The 17943-nt window shown below is 52.1% G+C and overlaps 1 protein-coding gene across 3 annotated transcripts in view; it reads right to left on the reverse strand.

The window, feature by feature from the left end:
* Window positions 1-17943, reverse strand: part of Nrg2 (neuregulin 2) — a 180718-nt gene that overhangs the window by 17914 nt on the left and 144861 nt on the right. For all 3 annotated transcript variants that reach the window (XM_021150353.3, XM_021150354.3, XM_085833378.1), the window contains exons 2-4: window positions 16642-16813; window positions 10103-10221; window positions 2442-2562 (exon numbers count right to left, since the gene is read on the reverse strand). In XM_021150353.3, coding sequence (XP_021006012.1) covers window positions 2442-2562; window positions 10103-10221; window positions 16642-16813 — 412 coding nt within the window. The remainder of the gene's footprint in view (window positions 1-2441; window positions 2563-10102; window positions 10222-16641; window positions 16814-17943) is intronic.

Genomic DNA, 17943 nt, shown 5'->3' on the forward strand with positions numbered 1-17943 from the left:
TACAGAGTGTGCCTGCCTGCTTTCCAACACCCCCTGGAGGGGCTCTGAACCAATACACAGCAACAAGTGTAAGAAAACCAGGAGGGAAACTGAGTTTTATAGAAACTGGAATGAAACTGACCAGTGTAGTTTCATTATCCAAGCTAAGCGGAAATGCAAAAAAATCAAAATAAAAAGAAACAAACAGCACAAATGGTAGACGTGAGTCCCATTCCTAAGTTCTTTCCTTTTCACTCCATTCAGGTGTCGTCAGAAACCCCAAGAGGCCTGCCCCACCTCCCACCCCGTTTCCCACCCTCAGAATGGCCTCTGGGCTCTGCCCGGCCCCCTCCCCCCTGCCCTTCTCCAGCACAGCTCCAAGGACTGCAGTCCCAGCTGGGGATATCCCTCTCCCTTGCATGTGACAAAGGGGTTCAGGGAAGCAGGTTAAGGAGCCTTGACTGGGGCTGTCCCAGGGGGGCAAAGATGGGCTCTGGGTACCAATTTCACGTTTGAAACCGAGTTGCCCTGGGTGGGGGGAGGAAACAGGGCACCCTCGTGTTCACAAGGGCTCAGGCCTGTCTCCCTGCTCCTTTCAAATGTAGCAAGGCATATCCCCTGGCTCCTAGGGGCACAGTCATACTGGCAGGTTCCCCGGGAGCCATTGTCTTCTCCTTCCCTTTCTTATACTGCACTCCATCTTGGAGCCTTGGCTCTGGGGACCTGCTTTGTCCTTGTACCTGTCTTGGGCAGCAAAGTCTTCCTGCCTACAGCCAGGGCTGACCTCAGTGATAACGCTAGATTCTTTGGGGTGGGGGTGGGGGTGGGGGGTCAGGGGTCCAAGGGACTAAGGAGGAGGAGAGGCCTGGTGTGGCAGAGGGGAAGGAGAGTCAGGGCTAGGACATCTCTGTGAGGTGTGCTGGGATCTCTATTCTGAAGATCTCAGAGCAGCTGCAAGGCTATGATGTTTCCCAGGGCCTGAACTGCTACTGTGGCTGTGTCTCAGAAGCTGAGGCCAGGCCTTGAAATTCTCTGGAGTACCTGTTGTTGCTCTTAGAACTTCCCTGAGGGGTTTAGGAAGGAGGAGTGGGGAAAGGGGTGACATCAGGTGAAGGGTGGGACCATGGAGGAAGCCATCAAGGAGGCCAGCTGGGGCCTGAGCCACAGTTCTGCCTGGCTGTGCCACCAAGCTCTCTTGTGGGTGAGTGAGAGGACACATGGACACTGGGACCCTATCAGCTTATATAGGACTCTTTAAAAGCCCCAGTCTCCTCTGCTGGTTCACATGACTAGAAAGGCCAAGGCAGTGATAAGGGTGTAAGATCTGACCTGGGGGGTGGGAGGCAGAGGCAGGAAAGCCTGGTCAAGACCCTCTTTCTGAACTAGCAACTCTTAGTTGCCTTTGTCCAGATATCACGGGAACAGAACAGCACTGGTACCTAGTCTGGGGCACCCTTAGCATGGGTTGCTTTGAGAAATCCAAGTTGCTGACTAGACCCCCTTCCTATTCCTCCTTAAGGTCTAGTCAGAGTTGTGCTCTTTAGGTTTGTGTCAAACTCCTCACACACATGCAGGAGGACTGCCCAGCAGACCTGCTGGGACTGAAAAAGCCCTTCCTGGTGGCCTCCTCCACACAGTCCTGAGTGCTGCAGAATGGGCAGTTGAGTTCTGAGCTCCTTGGAGTTCCTGCTGGGGCCACCTCCACCTCCTCCACTGGGCCACTCCCATAGTGGTATCCTTGCTGGAGTCCCCACCTTCCATAGAGAGGGGCTGGGGTTAAAATGGCACAAGCAATGCTCAGGACAGGACTGGCCACTTCTGGTCACAGGGCAGGAAGGACAATCAGATCTAAGGCCATCACTGGGCTCTGGGTCCCTCCTGTTTCCTAAGGTCTTCCCTCAGCTTCTAAACCCCTATTTCTCCACTAGACAACAAGAGTGGGACTACCAGGTGCTGAGGGCTCTGGAGCTTGCGACCTGCGCTTCCAGGCTTAGCACTATGGGAGAAGAATCAGTCAGGACATGTTCACTCAGGACAAATTTGGAGAGTTGCTTAGAGATGGGGAAGAAAGACAAAATTGGTGGGGGGGAGAGAGAGAGAGAGAGAGAGAGAGAGAGAGAGAGAGAGAGAGAGAGAGAGAGAGAGAGAGAGAGAGAGAAACACCCAGTGCCTTAGACTGGTATCTCCACCTCCCTGCAGTGTTGGTAAGAGGTGGGCATCAGGACACAGGGTGATAGGGGCCTAGCAAACCGGGTCCTATAGGAATCCACACATCCCTTAGAGCTTACATATCTCTAGAGTCCAGGAAAAGACTAGAAAGTGGGCAAACCACCCTGTCTGTGCCCCCTGGGGAATCACTTCCAAGTAGCTTGAAGCTCACTTTTTTCCTAGAGCCCTCCACTTCCGTCCCAGCATCTCCTCCCCTGCTCTTGACCCTGTGCCCACCCCGACCGGTCACTTACTTGCAGGAGAGCTGGTTGATGCCCTCGATGTAGTAGCACACGCCTCCATTCACACAGTAGGACTTGGCGGTCTCATTGCACTTCCGGGCATGTCCCGACCAGGATGACAGAGTGGTGCTCACTGGAGGTATGAGAGACAGGCGCTAGTGACCCACCGACACCACCTCTGGGCACAGGGACCACTTTCTTTGTGTTCTTTCATGTTTCTATCTCAAAACTGGAAGGTCCCTAGAATCTGCAGGGATGCCTGGGCAGGAAAGGGCTAGTGGGTATCTCTTGGTGGACCACAAGGCAAACAGCAAGCCACAACAGACCCTCTGCCCAGTGTGGCTCTGCGCTGGTTCTCTTGGGAAACCTACAAAAGCTAGGGGGTTTCCACTGTCTTGAAGGGGTGGAAGAGACCAGAAAGAGCTTCCTCCACTGGAGGAAAGCCTGACCTTTGCACTACTTTGGCCTCCCTCTTAGGGGTGTCCACTGTAGGACTGGATGTGAACCAGGGGGATCAGGGAAAAGGACACCTTTAGGATACTGTCATTTTCTGAGCTCTGGGACAGTGTCTATTGGGGGCTGGGTCTTGGCTTCCACTCTCTTCCCTCTTGTTTCCAGGGCTGTCATGTTATGAAAGGCTGCTATGGCCTGTCTGTAGAATTGTTCAGGGTCTCCTTCATGTCCCCACACTAGACAGCTCTCTCCTTGTTAGCTGTTGCTGGTGGAGGGAGCCTTCAGACCTTGGCCAGCCTAAGCTATAAATCATAAAGTTCAGGAGGTGCTGGGAGAGGAACGGGGTGGGGGTTGGGGTGGGGGTGGGGTCGGGGAACAGCTGGGATATGAAAGCCGGGTGGGAGAAAGGCTGGCTGCTAACCCAGGCTGTGCATCTGATTGATCAGGCTTGCCCGAAACAGTGAGAGTAATGAGTGCTCTGCTCCCTTAGCAGGGGACAGTGTTCAGAAAGCTGGCTTTAAATGCAAAGCCTTCTTTTTGTAAGGCAATGCCCCACACTGGCTTTCCAGAATGTGCTGTCAAAAAGGAGTCCCTATTCCCTATTCCTGCTCTGGGGCTCTGAGGGTCTCTCACTCCTGCCCAGAGGTGGTCCTCGGACTGAGGTGTCCCACTCCACATTGGCTACCCTTATCTTCCCTGGGGTGGCAGCCTCCACTGCTCCCATCAGCAGTGGGGAGGAGGCGAGGGGAGGAGGAGGATGGAGCAGGCAGGCGCTTGGCACCCTCAGTGTTTAGACATGTAGAGAGACAGATGGAGCGTGGAGGACTGGAGTGTACACACAGCACTGCCTCTGTATATGTCTGAGGAGCTCACAGATAAAACTCAGCAGGCCAGCTCCCACCCTCCTCTCAGCCCCATGCCTGTTGCAGAGCTGGCATCTCAGGCCCCACCCCTTCTGAGGTCTCCTCTAGGGCCCCACCGCAAACCCAGCTGGGACCCACATGCTAGCCAGGCAAAGGAAGCTTTTACTGGTGTTTGCTCCAAATCTGGGTCATAGAGACCCAGGAAACTAAGAAAGGGACAAAGAAGAGACAGGAGTACGGTGACCATGCCTGCAAGTTATAAAGTCCAGCACTGGGCAGATCCTGGCGTGGAGGGCTTAGAGGTTGTCTTGCCCTTTGGTTACACCTCGTGGGAGGGGTGAAGAGAGACAATGGCGGAGTGCCTGTCTAGAGCTGCAGTTGTGTATTCTTGCCAGATACCCTGTCCCTTGTGAGAGAACATGTCAGCACCAAGGCTTGATGCAAGCAGATGAATGTGGACCACAGCCTGGGGCTTCCCAGGGGCCTTGGCTAAGCCTAAGGAATCTTGGTCTGGACCAGCCAGGCCCAGCAGGGCTCCTTTGCAGCCATGGTGGCAGAGACCTCCTGCTGTCCGGTCCTTATTGTTATTCTGCTAGGTTGAGGAAGCAGTGGACAGTAGTGAGGATGCTGGGGTTTCAGGGACCACAGAAGAGAGATGGGGGCCACCTAGTTGTGGTACACTGAGTCTGGGTTGCCAATACCATAGCACATGTGCGGATGCCAGCACCCCAGAAAGACAAAAGGGAACATAGTGAGGGAGGTAGCCACTGATGTCAGGGAAGAGTGGCACAGGTCTCCCCACCTCTTCTGACAGGGCAAGGCCTTCCCAACCTACTTTAACATAACTGTAGTGGTAGTGAAGCCACAGTGCAGGGAGGTGTGTGCCCTACAGGTGTCAGGCCATGGTGTCCTCACACTGGTCTGGCACTCACAGGTTTTTAAATCCCCTTGTGAATGCATTGGTCAGTACTTTGTCACTGTTCTCTTGTTGGAGAAGCAAAGGTGGGAGAAGCCTGTTCTCTCGACCTCTCCACCAGATTGGCTGATTGCTACCCCAAATCCAGTATGTCCAAACTGGCCTCCCAGTTACCTGTCTCAACCTCTTCTCTAGTCTTCCCTATGTGTGTGAGCCCCAAGGTCCTAGAGCGCGTCTTCCACTCCCTCTTTATTCTTTCTGCTATATATATTCTTCCAGGCATGGCCACTTCTACCACCTCCGGCTTCCTTCCCTGGTCCAGCCTATTATTGTCACTTCTTCCTCGGGTGACCTTACTTACTGGACATTTGCCTGCACTCTGGCCTTTTTGCTGAAAATCTGCCATGGTGGTCTTTAAAATATGTGAATTGTGTCAACCCTCCCCATGATCATGGCGTCCCTATAAATGAGTGTAGTCAAAACAAAGCCCCCAACTCCTCATCAGGTCTAATCTGGGCCTCATCACCTTTCTGTTATTTTTTACCCTGTTCTTTCAACATATTTAACTAGACTCACTTCAGGTGTAGTCAGGTGCCCTGCTGCCGAGGACCTTTGAAATATCAGGGTCTCAGGGTAGCCTCCCCAGCCTTCTCAAGATGGCTGCAACCCCCACAATCTTTCTGTTCACTGTACAGGCTTCTGCTAGGAGTATTTATTCTAAGCTGATTAAGGAACCATGCATGCCATCGCTAGCTCCGCCACTAGAACCCAAGCTGTGGCCACATCACGTGTCACTAACCCCCATCATGCAGACAAACGCTCGACACAGAATAGGTGCCTAATGTTTGCTGACAGAGTGAATGAGCAAGTGCATATCTGACTCTTGAGGGGAAATGTGCTCTGCTGCTTCCCTGAGTGTAGCCTAGTGTCCTTAGCATGGCCGCGGATATCTTTTCTGTAAGACACTGTCTCCTCAAAGCCACAGTGGGATACTACTTCACACCTACTGAGAGGGCCGGGATGGTGGAGCGGGGAAAATCACAGTTTGTGGAGAGGATGTGGAGACAAAGTACCCTGGGGCACCGTGTGCGGGAATGTACAGTGGCCTGGCTGCTTAGGCATCTAGTCATGGAGTTCTTTAAAATAAAGAATTAAAATCTTCAGAGTTACCATGTACTCAAGAAATTCCACTCTTGGGTGTATCCTCAAGACTGAAAATGTGTGTGCTTACAAACACCTGAACACGAATGTCCGCAGAAGCGTTATTCATTGGCCCCACTGTGGCAATGATCCAAATGAGTCAACAATTCAAACCCGTTGAATGGGTGAATAAAATATAGTACCTTCACACACACGGAATATCATTTTACCAAAAAAGGAATGCACTCATACATGCTACAACATGGATGGGCCTTAAGGTATGTGGAGGCCACTTATACGTTATATTTATATAAACTGTCTACGAAAGCTAATCTGTAGGGGCAGAAAGCAGGAGCCACGGTTGTGGCATTGGAGGGAGGAGTTCCTGATGTGGTGATGAAAATGTCTTAGAATTAGTGGAGATGGTTACATAAGTTGGTGACTCTACGGAAAACCACTGAATCATACTTTAAAAGGGCAAATTTTATGGTATGGAAATTATATCTAAAAATTAATTAAATCCATGCCCAGAAGGGGAAAACTCAGGGAGCAGTTGCTGTGAGTGTCTTGGTGCAAGCTGTCCCAGACCTTCAGAGGAAGATGAAATGGGACAGAGGCTGAGAGTGAACACTGAGTTCCTCTCTGCTGTCCTGGCTGCAGCTGCCTTCCTCTTTTGAGCATGGGCAAACTTCTTCCCCTCTTTAAGGTCCATTGCTTTGAGCTATCCAGCACTCGCTTTGCTGTGCAAATGGCTCCTTTACATTTGGCTCAGGTGTCTATCCCCAGGACCCCTACTTTGTTTGTTGGAAGAGGCATAGATCTAGGACTTTACCTTCCTGTCATCTGAGGTCCGATGCTGGTAACCGTGGTTGTGCCTCTCTGGCTTAGAGCAGGGTCATACTGAATACAACTGATGTGAGGGTGTGTGCTTGTGTGTGCATGCATAGATGTGTTCCACCAGTGATCCCTTGACCAGAGGCCTCTACCACATGCCCACAGTCTTGTAACACTTCATGTCAAACCTGCCTGCCCTGTGCTCTGTCTCCTGGGACAGGCCCAAATTCCCTTTCAGTTGGGACGGGCTTCTGGCTTCTGTAAGGTGGAAGGGAATTGCACCATGTAGACTGTTTTGTTACAAGTTCTGCCTATGTCTGCACATTCCTCTTCCCTGTCAGCCCTAGGAGCTCCTGTGAGACCCCGAACTGTCACTTCCGGAGGGCCTGCTCTGATCTGGGAAGGACTACAGCTCCACCCTAACGGAGAGGTAGGTAGCTATCCAAGAGTGGGACGATGCTCTTTGATGCCCCATCCCCGTGGCCCTGCTCCCCTTGGGGCTGGGCGGGCCATGCCAACCCACCTTGGGATGAGTCACTGGGGGCAGGCAGAGTTGCCCGCTCGCTGCCTGCCCTCCACCCCCTCCTCAGGGCGTGGTTGCTGCAGGTCTGCTGCGTTTCATTGGTAAACAAGAAATCCATGCATCTCTGCCTGGGAAAATGGTCATGATCACTTTTCCACATCAGGAGGAGCCTGGCCTGCCATGGACCAAAGAGGGAAGAGAAAAGGTGTGTGTGTGTGTGTGTGTGTGAGAAAAGGTGTGTGTGTGTGTGTGTGTGTGTGTGTGTGTGTGTGTGTGTGTGTGAGGATGCCTGCGTGTGTGCTGGTGAGGCAGCAAATGCACAATCCCAGCAGCTTAGGAGAAGGCTAAGACCGCAGAGCTCAGCCTACGAGGGGAAAGCTTTGGAGCACAAAGCTGGAGTCTCTGCATATCTCTGAGCTCTTTCTATCTCCTGGGACTCTGTTCTCACGCCAGGCTGCAGAGCCAACAGACACTGATGCCTGTGGGCGGTGTGCATCAGAGAGGGCACAGCTATGGTGGGGAAACTTTCCCTGTTCCGTTCGCCTCACATCGTGAGATGGAGGGCCATTTCTCAGGGTGCTCTGCCTCTTTATAGTCCTGCACACAGGTAAGTCTGGTAAAGATGGTACTCCTCCACCACAGTAGCCAGGCCAAGTGTGCACGTGACCTAGGCAGGATGACTTAGAAGCCATTCTCGTGCCTGCTCCAGAAGGACACAGGGATGGGGGCTGGCTGAGGCAGGTGCCTTCTCTTTCTGATAGGGCTCTACAGTGTGGAAGAAGAGGGAGAAAGCAGGAACCAAACCACTTCTAGTTGCCGAACTCTGTTCTGCCTGGTGCTAGATGACCTCTGGACTTCCTAGTTTCACGAGACAATGAATGCAGTCCTTAAGGCTGGCTTAGGTTGGATACTTGTCCATTCTAAGCCAGGAAGTCTTCATTAGTAAAATGGGAAACGCAGAGTCTGCCTGATCACTACAACAGAGATGGCAGATGCTAAGCCCAGGTACATCTCACTTTGGGATGGCTGGAGGGTGGCCCCATCCAAATATCCCCCTCTGTCACCCTTCTCCAGCCAGGAAATCGAGGAGGCCACAAAGGCTTTGCGATAGCTCTTTCTTTTTTTAAATTAAAAAAAAAATCATACTGAAAGCTGGGTATATCAGCACATGCCTTTAATCCCAATCCTTGGGAGGCAGAGGCAAGTGGATCTCTGTGAGTTCAAGGCCAGCCTGGTCTACACAGTGAGTTTCCAGACAGCCAGGGTTAAGTAGAGAGACCCTGTCTCAAAAAACAAATAAGCAAACAAACAAAGATAGTGAAATTCAGGCCTTGCATATACTAGGCAAGAACTCTACCACTGAACTACATTCCTAACTGTAGGTTGTAATTTCCTTAATATGACATTTAGCAGCTATCTATTGTGAGGCAGGCATTGTGCTAGCGAGGCCCCTGAGGCCAGGCTAGTAATCAAGTCCATGGAGTGCCACGACCAAGTTCACTAATGACTTCCACACTGTAGAGCCCAATCAGTAATAAACTGTTTATGCAACATATACAACCTTTCCTAGCCTCCCCTAAAGAAGGATCCACGAGAGAAAACAGAGTCTGGCTCAGTAAATAGTAGATGTGACCAGAAATCCCAGGGGACTGCATCGACCCTGCTCTCTTTGCTTCTCCTGCACTGGGTGGTCAAAGCACAGAACAAACCCAGCAACAGTGTGGGGCTTAAGGCATTCAAGAGATGCCACCAGACCATGGTGGGTCAAGAGATAGGCCAGGATTGGGTTTGGATCCAGAGTGACACTGGAATGAGCAGAGGGTTAAAGGTCAAGGCTGCCTGTGGTTTGAAAGGATCTGGATGGTGGGGTGGGGGTGGGGTGAAGGGGAGTGGGGTCAGATGGGAAAGGAGCAAGTGCTTGTGTTGGGGCTCCATGGGAAGGAAGGGTTTGCCTTCAAAATGGCACTATAAAAGGGTGAAGTGAGGGTGAAGCCTGAGCCGTGGCTGCCCTTGAGGTAGGGATGGGACTGAAGGAACAGATGTGAGAAAGATCTAGACTTAGACTTCTGTGACACAGTGGCTCTAGAGCCCAAGAAGCCTGAGGCTGGGGGACGAGGTGTCTCTCATTAGCGTACTGCAGATGGAATCCGGGCTGGCTGGGGCCTAGGTAATGCTGCAGGCTCCTCTTTAGATTCAAGGTTGGGCTGTGGTAGTGTACTCAGGGGGCAACATATACAGGGTCAGAGCCTATGCCAGGGACAGGACTTTAACAGCAAACCCGACATTGTACGCTCAGTCTGTGAGTGCCCGGCTCAGGCAGAGAGGAAAGGTGGCTTTCTAGGCCCTAAACCAGGGCTCGAGAGGACAGCCCAGCAGAAAGGTGTTCTCTGTTCTGATACTGCGTGGGACACTGTGAACCAGTAAGTCAAACAGTTCTGAGGCCCTCCTTTGTAAGTCTCAAAAGGGGGAGTAGGGTCCGTGAGACAGGTCTGTTATCCCTAAATGGAGGCTGCCCACGGGTCCTGGGCACTCCAGCCTCCCACCCTCAGGCCTGGCTCAGGTGTCTGACAATGCAGCTGGCAACAGGCATGCAGCTCACACCCACCCCAGGCCTGTCTCTCCCCCAACCTCGCTTCTGACAGCCCAGCCTCTCATAATTGCCTTCTAAAAATATCCTTCCCCCAACCCCTACCACTTGATTTCAAAATATTTAGTTTTCAGGGTATTTAAAATGAGAGCTGGCGGCTCTTCCAGGCCCAGATAACAAAACTAAACATTTATGCTTTGACTGCATTTCTCTGATTCAGCTGAGATCTTGGGTTTGATATGCAGCAACAGGAAGAGGGGGGTGTGAGTGCAGGATAGATCATGTGCTGGGCCGAGGGGCAGCTGATCTGTTCTGCCAAGTCCCCCAGAACCTTTCTCTCTCTTGAGGGACACCTACCGCTGTTGACATGGAGTCGGCCCCTCACGGTGTCCTTCCCAAGGATGTTCTCGGCCTCACAGACGTACTCCCCGGCATCCTCCACCCTCACTTTGTTGAACTGTAGCCGTGAGTTCTTTCTGGGTTGGGAGAGGAAAGAGGGAGAGAGGTATGAGCCAGGGCTGCCAGAGCTTATCAGTGGTCACCTAGTGGTCACATTACAGAGCCACCAATGTGTGTGTAGGTTGGGTGAGAAGAAGGTCCCTCAGGCCAGTCTTTTCTGGAGTGCAGGTGGTATGATGAACCCTGGAGCTGGGCAGAGATTTAACCTTCAGGGCAACACAGGGTGCATATAGCCACAGTACACATGTTCTAAATCTGTGACTCTTCACAACTCTTTTCCCGTGGCTGGCTTTCTTTATATTGTTTTTCTTGGGGAAGAAGGCCAGGCCCCTTAGGAAGTCACATGGCCATGTCCCTCCTTCTCAGCTGCCTTTGCCATCCCTAGAAGTGTCAGATTGTCCCTGTTTGGAGTTATGGTTTGGATGTGTCTCCCAAGGTCCACTGGTCCCCACTTCCCCCACTGCAATGGTGCTAGCAGGTCATGAGGACACACAGCATTGAAAAGGCCCTCAGACCCTTGATCCTAGAGTTCCCACCCTCTACAACTGTGGTACAAATACATCCCACTGTTTATAAGTGAGTCTGTCTGGGTACCCCATCATAACAGCAGCATGAACTCTAACCCCAGGTTCCTGGAAGAGCACCTGCCTGATGGCTTCAGCTGCAACTGTGTCAGGGTACCAGTCCACATCTGTGACTCTCTCCTACTGTCTGTCTGCTCAGCCCTACCATTGAGGGGCCCTCTGTAGCCTCTCTAAGAGACGTTGGTTTAATTCCTTCCACAAATGTGAGTGGCTGATGGACACAGCAAAGCAAAGCAGAGGTGGAACAGGAGCTGAGGTCAGTGAGGACACCAGAAGCTAGGGCTACCCCTTCCTCTGATCTCTCTCTTGAGTAGTTTGAAGCCAGGTCCTAGCCATCCCTCCTCCATACAGAGACTCTAGAGCAGTGGCTTTGGTTTCTTTCCAAAGCCCTGACCAAATCTCTGCTTCCTTCTCAAAGCTTCCCTGCACCAACTCTGGGGCTTCTTGGCTCTCCAAGGCTCTGTCCACAGCTCCCAACCCTTCCTGCATCTGATGTTTTCTGGGGCCCAGAAAGTGCTCTGGATAAAGCCAGGGACTCCAGTAAAGGTCACATTGTCTTTACATGCTGGGATCTCCTCTTCTTTTTAGGAGCAGATTAAAAAACCAGATTCCTTGCAGATGTACAGCTGGGTGGAGTAACAGCAGGTGTAGCTGCCATTGTCCTGCCTGAGCCCCAAGGATGCAAAGGAGAGCCATGACACTGCTGGGATAAGGACTGGAATGGGAGACAGGGGATGGGGGACAGGGGGAGAATGGGAGGAGAGATGAGCAGGAGGCTCCCCCTCTTCACTTTGCCCCATGCCTCTTCCCACACATCTCCCTCTCACAGTCCCACGAGATTGCTACAGACTGACAGACCTTACTGCGTTGATGATGGCCTCGCCAATGTGGTGAGAGTTGCTTACCTGTATATCCTATCCTTCCTGGGTAGGTCTCTCCTTGGGCTTGTGCCTGCCCACAGCTCTCCTCTATCCATTAGTTTCCTTCATTAAGCAGAACCCTGGAGGCCCCTCTGCCTAAGTGAACATCTCCTCATCGAAGCCTAATTAGATGTTACAGATTCCCACTTCCCTGGGCCAAAGCTTCCCTCACTTTCATGCATACTGGATAGGCAGGGAAGGGGTGTGTCCGCTGAGGGCAAAAGGGTTCATGCTTAGGGGGCCCAGAGCCAGCCAGCTCCCCATGGTCACCCACAGCTGCAGTGTTATTTGTAGCAGGACAAGGCAGAGCAGCTAAGGAGCAGCAGTGAGACTTGGAGGAAGGTCTCCCCCCTAAGGGTACAGGAGACCAGGATCAAGTGGGACGGGGCTTGGCAAAGGACCCCTTTTGGGATAAGAAAGAGGTGATAACAATTCTTAGGTGTGGCAGGAAAAGGCATCTTGGTTCACTGGTTCATCTGGTTTATCAGAGGTCTCAGGGAAGTGAGAAGTTTATCAGAGCTATGACTGAGGCTGGACCCTGAGGGTCTCTCAGGCTGGCGTTGCTGGGACCGCACTCTCCCCATCCTTAGATCTATCTGGAGTCCCTGGGCTTCGGGGTTCTCTCCCAGTCTTCCTGGCAAGCAGGCAGGATGTACACTCCTGCTGCTTCATCCGTGTGCTGACCCAGGTCTGCCCCTGTAATGGTGCTGTCCCACTCTCCCTAGCCGGTTCTCTGCTGGCAGGGACAGGATCTGGGCAGCCCCACACTTTCCGCAGTGCCTGGCTCCTCTGCCTGCCTGAGGGGCCTGTCCCAGCCTGCCCCTCATAAATAAGGGAACATGCGGTTCTGAAGGGGAGGGCCTGTGCCCTGGGCTGGGGGGGTGGGGGCCAGTTTTCTCCTGGCTCAGGAAGGCTTGGGTGACACTGCAATTTGGCGGGCATAGAGACAGACAGTCAGCCCCTGTCGGGAAGTTGGTCTCTGCCAGCAGAGATGCCAAGGCTGAATATAGCCTGGGCAGGCAGAGCACGAGGAACCCATGGAGGAAGGACAGAGAGAGGCTCATCAGAAAACAGGCTCCTTGCTCTGTGCTCTGGTTCCCGTGCTGGTGAGGTTTGGGCAGTGGGGGACTGGGTAGGATGGAGAGGTGGCAGCTCTCTTGGAGTCACATTGAGAGGACCTTAGTCACAGATAATCAAAAGCTCCCTATCATGACCTATTCCTTCACAGTTAACAATGTACTGGGACCCTGTTATAGCTGTCTTGTATGAGGCTATGCCAGTGCCTGGCAAATACAGACGTGGATGCTCACAGTGATCTATAAGATGAAACACAGGGCCCCCAATAGAGAAGCTAGAGAAAGTACCCAAGGAGCTGAAGGGGTCTGCAACCCTATAGGTGTAACAACAATATGAACTAACCAGTACCCCCAGAGCTCATATCTCTAGCTGCATATGTAGCAGAAGATGGCCTAGTCAGTCATCACTTGGAAGAGAGGCCCCTTGGTATTGCAAACTTTATATGCCCCAATACAGGGCCAAGAAGCAGGAGTGGGTGGGTAGGGGAGCAGGGCGGAGGGAGGGTATAGGGAAATTTCGGGATAGCATTTGAAATGTATATAAAGAAAATACCTAATAATAAATAAACAAATAAAAGAAAAAAACAAAAAACAAACAAAAAAAAAACCCCAATGTACTGCTGGGAGCCCAGGGGACAGGACAGGTGGGGACAAGGGACATTTCCGAAGGCAGCACATGGGAAAGGGGTCATAACATATTTCAAATCTAACGATCTACCACCTAGGCTACCACCTGACTAGGCCTTGTCTCTGGATTAGGTTGCCCATGTGTCAGATGAATCTGAGGCTCAACCAAGAAATTAGTTGTTTAGAAGTTTGGACTCTCCATAGTGTCCCCTGCTCATCCTCTTGAAGGATGATGACCTCAACCCCAAGAGAGGAAGGCCAGCCCTAGGAATCTTGTCAGCTCCACATTCAAAATGGACCTCTGCTTTCAGGCCTGCAGGGGAGGATGAGGATGCGGTGGGGGTTCTCCTGAGAGGAGTGATGGGTTTCTCAATGGTGAGATGAAGCGATGTCTAAAGTACCATGAAAGGGGACAGGGCTGATTGGAGGGCTTAGGTAGATATTCCTGAGTCATATAATATTTAAGCTGGGCCTTGGGGGCCTTTGCTGGGAACAAGAGGGGCGATTTTCCCAGTCCAGGGAAATCCAGGGTTGAGAATAAGAGGTTGGGAGGAGGGGAGGCCAGATGAGAACTATTTAGGGCAGGGAGGTTGTGTCTACCTGCAGAGATGGCAAGGGGCAGGTGCTGGGGGCCGCCATGTGTGCATAGCAGATGAGATGACAAGGAGCAGCTGGGTTAGCGAGGGTGGGAGGGCTGGCTGGGGACATACTGAGTCAGAGACTCCTGTCAGGTCTCAGGAGTAGGGTTTGGGGGTCAGCTGGCAACACAGCGTAGCATGAGTGACACTGCCACCAAGCCTAGAGGTGGAAACCTGGAGTCTCAGAGATGTAAAACCCTAGGAAGGTGGCATTACTGCTGGGGAGGGAGAGAGCAGGGAAGCCTAAGGGGTAGCCCAGCACCACTGCAATCTCAGATCAACCTCACAGGAGGGCCAGCGGAGAACTCACAGGGACAGGCAAAACCTGTCACTGTACCAAGTGCTGCTAGGCAGCCTAGGCTTGGGACCCCAGAGGTCATGGGGTGGGGGGCTGAGGTCGTGCTGATCTAGCTGCCTTGGGAAGGCAGTGTGGACTGAGGATGAAAGGTGTGGATGAAGGGGCGGAGGTGATGAAAGAAACCACAGCAGAAGCAGGGAGGACACAGCAGCCTGCGAAAGCATCCTGGAAGAGGGATGGATGGGATAAAGTTTGCTGGGAGGAAGAGGGAGAGAGGCTAAAGTTACCAGAGAAAGGCAGGGACTGGAGGTGTGTGTGTGTGTGTGTGTGTGTGTGTGTGTGTGTGTGTGAGGGTGTGAGTGTGTGTATGAATGGTGTGAGGGTATGAATGTGTGTGTATGGTGTGAGGGTATGAATGTGTGTGTGTGGGTGTGTGAATGGTGTGAGGGTATGAATGTGTGTGTGTGTGTATGGTGTGAGGGTATGAGTGTGTGTATGTGTGTGTTGTGTGAGGGTATGAGTGTGTGAGGGTGTGAAGGTATGAGTGTGAGAGTATTAGAAGGGAGGGTGCGAGGCCTGATAGGAAGATGGGCTCCATGCTTGGGAGCAGAGCAGAAGACGAGGGCTAGTCCCTTCCCTGGAGTCAGACCCGGGGAAATAATGGAGAAGCTGAAGGGCAGCAGCCCCTCTAGTTCCAGCTCCAAGAGTCCTGTCTACATTTTTTTCTAAGGTGGTACCAAGACTTTAGCAGGGGGCTAGGGAGGAGCTGGGGGTGGGGTGGGGCTGGGTAGTTAGACTGCACTTCTTGTCAATATTATAGACAAGGGATATATATCCCAAACCTCCCCACCTCTCCATTCCCGTAGCTACCCTCAGGAATTAGCCTGATCATAACCACAGGCCTGTCATCTAAAGCCTCCCTTATGACTTTCCGTGGGGCTCACGGTCTTTGGTTCAAGTCTTGGAAGGAAAGTGAAGGCAGAGCTGAGCCTGACTCTCATTTCTCTCCTTAGGCTGCAGGCCTCTAAGGTGAGGTAGGGTGGTCTGAACCTGGATATCCATCTAACATTTTCTGTTGTGGGATAGGCTGGTGATCTCAAAAACAAACAAAAAACAGGGCTGGCGAGATGGCTCAGCGGGTAAGAGCACTGACTGCTCTCCTGAAGGTCCTGAGTTCAAATCCCAGCAACCACATGGTGGCTCACAACCACCAGTAATGAGATCTGACGCCCTCTTCTGGTCATTTAGAAGTCAGCTACAGTGTATTTATGTATAATAATAAATAAATCCTAAACAAACAAACAAACAAAAGCAAAACACATTTGTGCAAGCTACTTTTGGGGTGAGGGCAGAAAAGGTTGAGGAGCTCCTAAGAGTAGAATATCTACCTAGACCCCAGAGCCCACAGAGAGGTTGGGGAGAAGTGTGTTTAATGGCAGAGAGGAGATGCCTTTGACTCCTGGCTGGCACCTCCTGCCCCTTGCTGGATGGATGGGTATCTCCCCAGCCTGAGACTTCAGGGAATGTATATACCATGCTCCTGAGACATTTAGGGCTGAAGACACTCTTCACGCAGTGGGGAAGTATCAGCAGCAGACCCCCAAAGTCAGTCAGCGTTCTCTTCCTACTTATTAAACCCTCATACAACTGGCGGCTACCAGAGCAGGAGACCAGCCCTTCGTCTTATGTGACTTCCCAAAGGCTTTCTGGAGACAGGGTCTTTCACCTCAAATGGCCAAATTTGGGGTCTCTAAGATGTGATGCTAGGTTTTTTTGATAAGCAGGATTTCTGCTGCTAAAGACAGCTCGGAATCAACTGGACTTCAGAAACATAAATGGCCTCATTCTTTTTTTTTTTTTTTTTTTTTTTTTTTTGTGAGACAGGGTCTCATTCAGCCCAAACTGGCTTCAACTTGCTACCTAGCCAAGGATGACCTTGAACTTCTGATCTGCCTGACTCCACCTCCTAAGTACAGAGATCAAAGGCATGTGGCCGGCACCACACCTGGTTTTATGTGGTGCTGGGTTTGAACCCAAGGCTTTGTGCATGCTAAACAAGCACTTTATCTATGAGGTACATCCCCAGCCCTGGGAATTCTTTAACTCTTGTCCACGGTGTGCAATCTCAGGGCAGGCCTGGCACAAGCGACTCTGAAGTCAGGGGAGCATTGGGATGTGGCAAGGAAGGGATGCATAGAGGGGAACCCAGTTGGTTCCATGGTTGGGGATGCTGCTCTGGCCCTCCCTTCTAGGACTGGCAGCTGGGGAGATGGAGGGAAGGTGGGACAGCTCACCTGCCGTTGCCATACTTGATGCGAATATCACGACTCCGGTTGAGCTCCTTGCCATCCTTGAACCAGCGATAGGAGGGCTGGGGGTTTCCCGCCGCTGCCTCACACTTGAGCGACTGCTTCTCACCCACCTCTCCTGTTTGGCTCTTCATCTTCTTCAGCTTGGGCCGGGTGGCTGCAGAGTGCAAGGCAGGTAAGTGAGTGTCGGGGTGGTGAGAACAGTGCCAGTCACGAGCATTAAGAGCCTCCATCTTGAGGTTGGAGCTGGGGAGAGCAGAAGCCATCTCTTCTGCCATTTGTCTTTAGCCCAACTCAGCCCACATTTAGAGTCTGCGGTGGGAACAAGGTCCTGCTACCTCTGGACACTCCTCTGGCCTCGGGTTGGTACCAAGAGCTTCACACCTGCTTGTAAAACCTTCATAATAACTTCCATGACTTCACGGCAGTGTTTAAACCCATTTAATAGACAGGGAAACTGAGGCTTAGAAGAGTGAAGTCACTTCCCTGAGGGTCAGTAATGGACATGAGGTTCAAATGCAGATCATGACCTCAGTACTCATGATCTATCCCGTCTTCCCTCAACTTCGCCTCCCCTCCCCCACCAGGCTTATGCTGGGCCCAGAAGACACAGGAAGACAAGATGGTAGACTCAGCTATCACTCCCAGAAAGGTCAACCTGGCATGGGCACTGTAACTTGCCATTGTCACTGCAGCGTGGCAGGTGACATTAGGGGTGGTAGAGCCCAGAGGGGTAGTCGTAGTCCTAACCCTGGGACCAGGGCTCAAGCAGCTACGAGCTAAAAGATGGGATTTGGAGGAAAGTGAGAATATGAGGCAGGCTGAGATAGCCCTAGGCTGACGGAGGTGAGCCAGGGCAGTGGGCTGTCAAAGGGTCATGCAGGGCAGTTAGACTGATGGGCATAGGCCCAGGCTGGGACACTAAGCTTAAGCTTTTTCCTGTTTTCTGAAACCCCAGGCTGTTCCCACACATCCTAGACTCCCATATGGCCACTTGCTGTCACTATAACACACACACACAACCCCCCCCCACACACACACACAACCCACCCCCCCACACACACACACCCCACAGGGGACAAAAGTACTTGGTTCCCAGGAAAGCGAGGGCATGCTGGGCTCCCTGTTGGGTCACATAATAATCTGCCTTGAGATGGCCCTTCCTGGAACACGCAGCTGTCCAGCACACTCCTGTTTGATTCCTCAGCTCTTTGTGGCACTCCATTGTAGGTGGAGTTGACTCAGAGGTTCAGAAACTTCACTGAGACCACACAGCCAGGCAGCCAC

The sequence above is a fragment of the Mus caroli genome, unplaced genomic scaffold (genome assembly GCF_978045245.1).
Source record: "Mus caroli unplaced genomic scaffold, Mus_caroli_1 scaffold_19, whole genome shotgun sequence".
In the NCBI taxonomy this organism is placed as follows: Eukaryota; Metazoa; Chordata; class Mammalia; order Rodentia; family Muridae; genus Mus; species Mus caroli.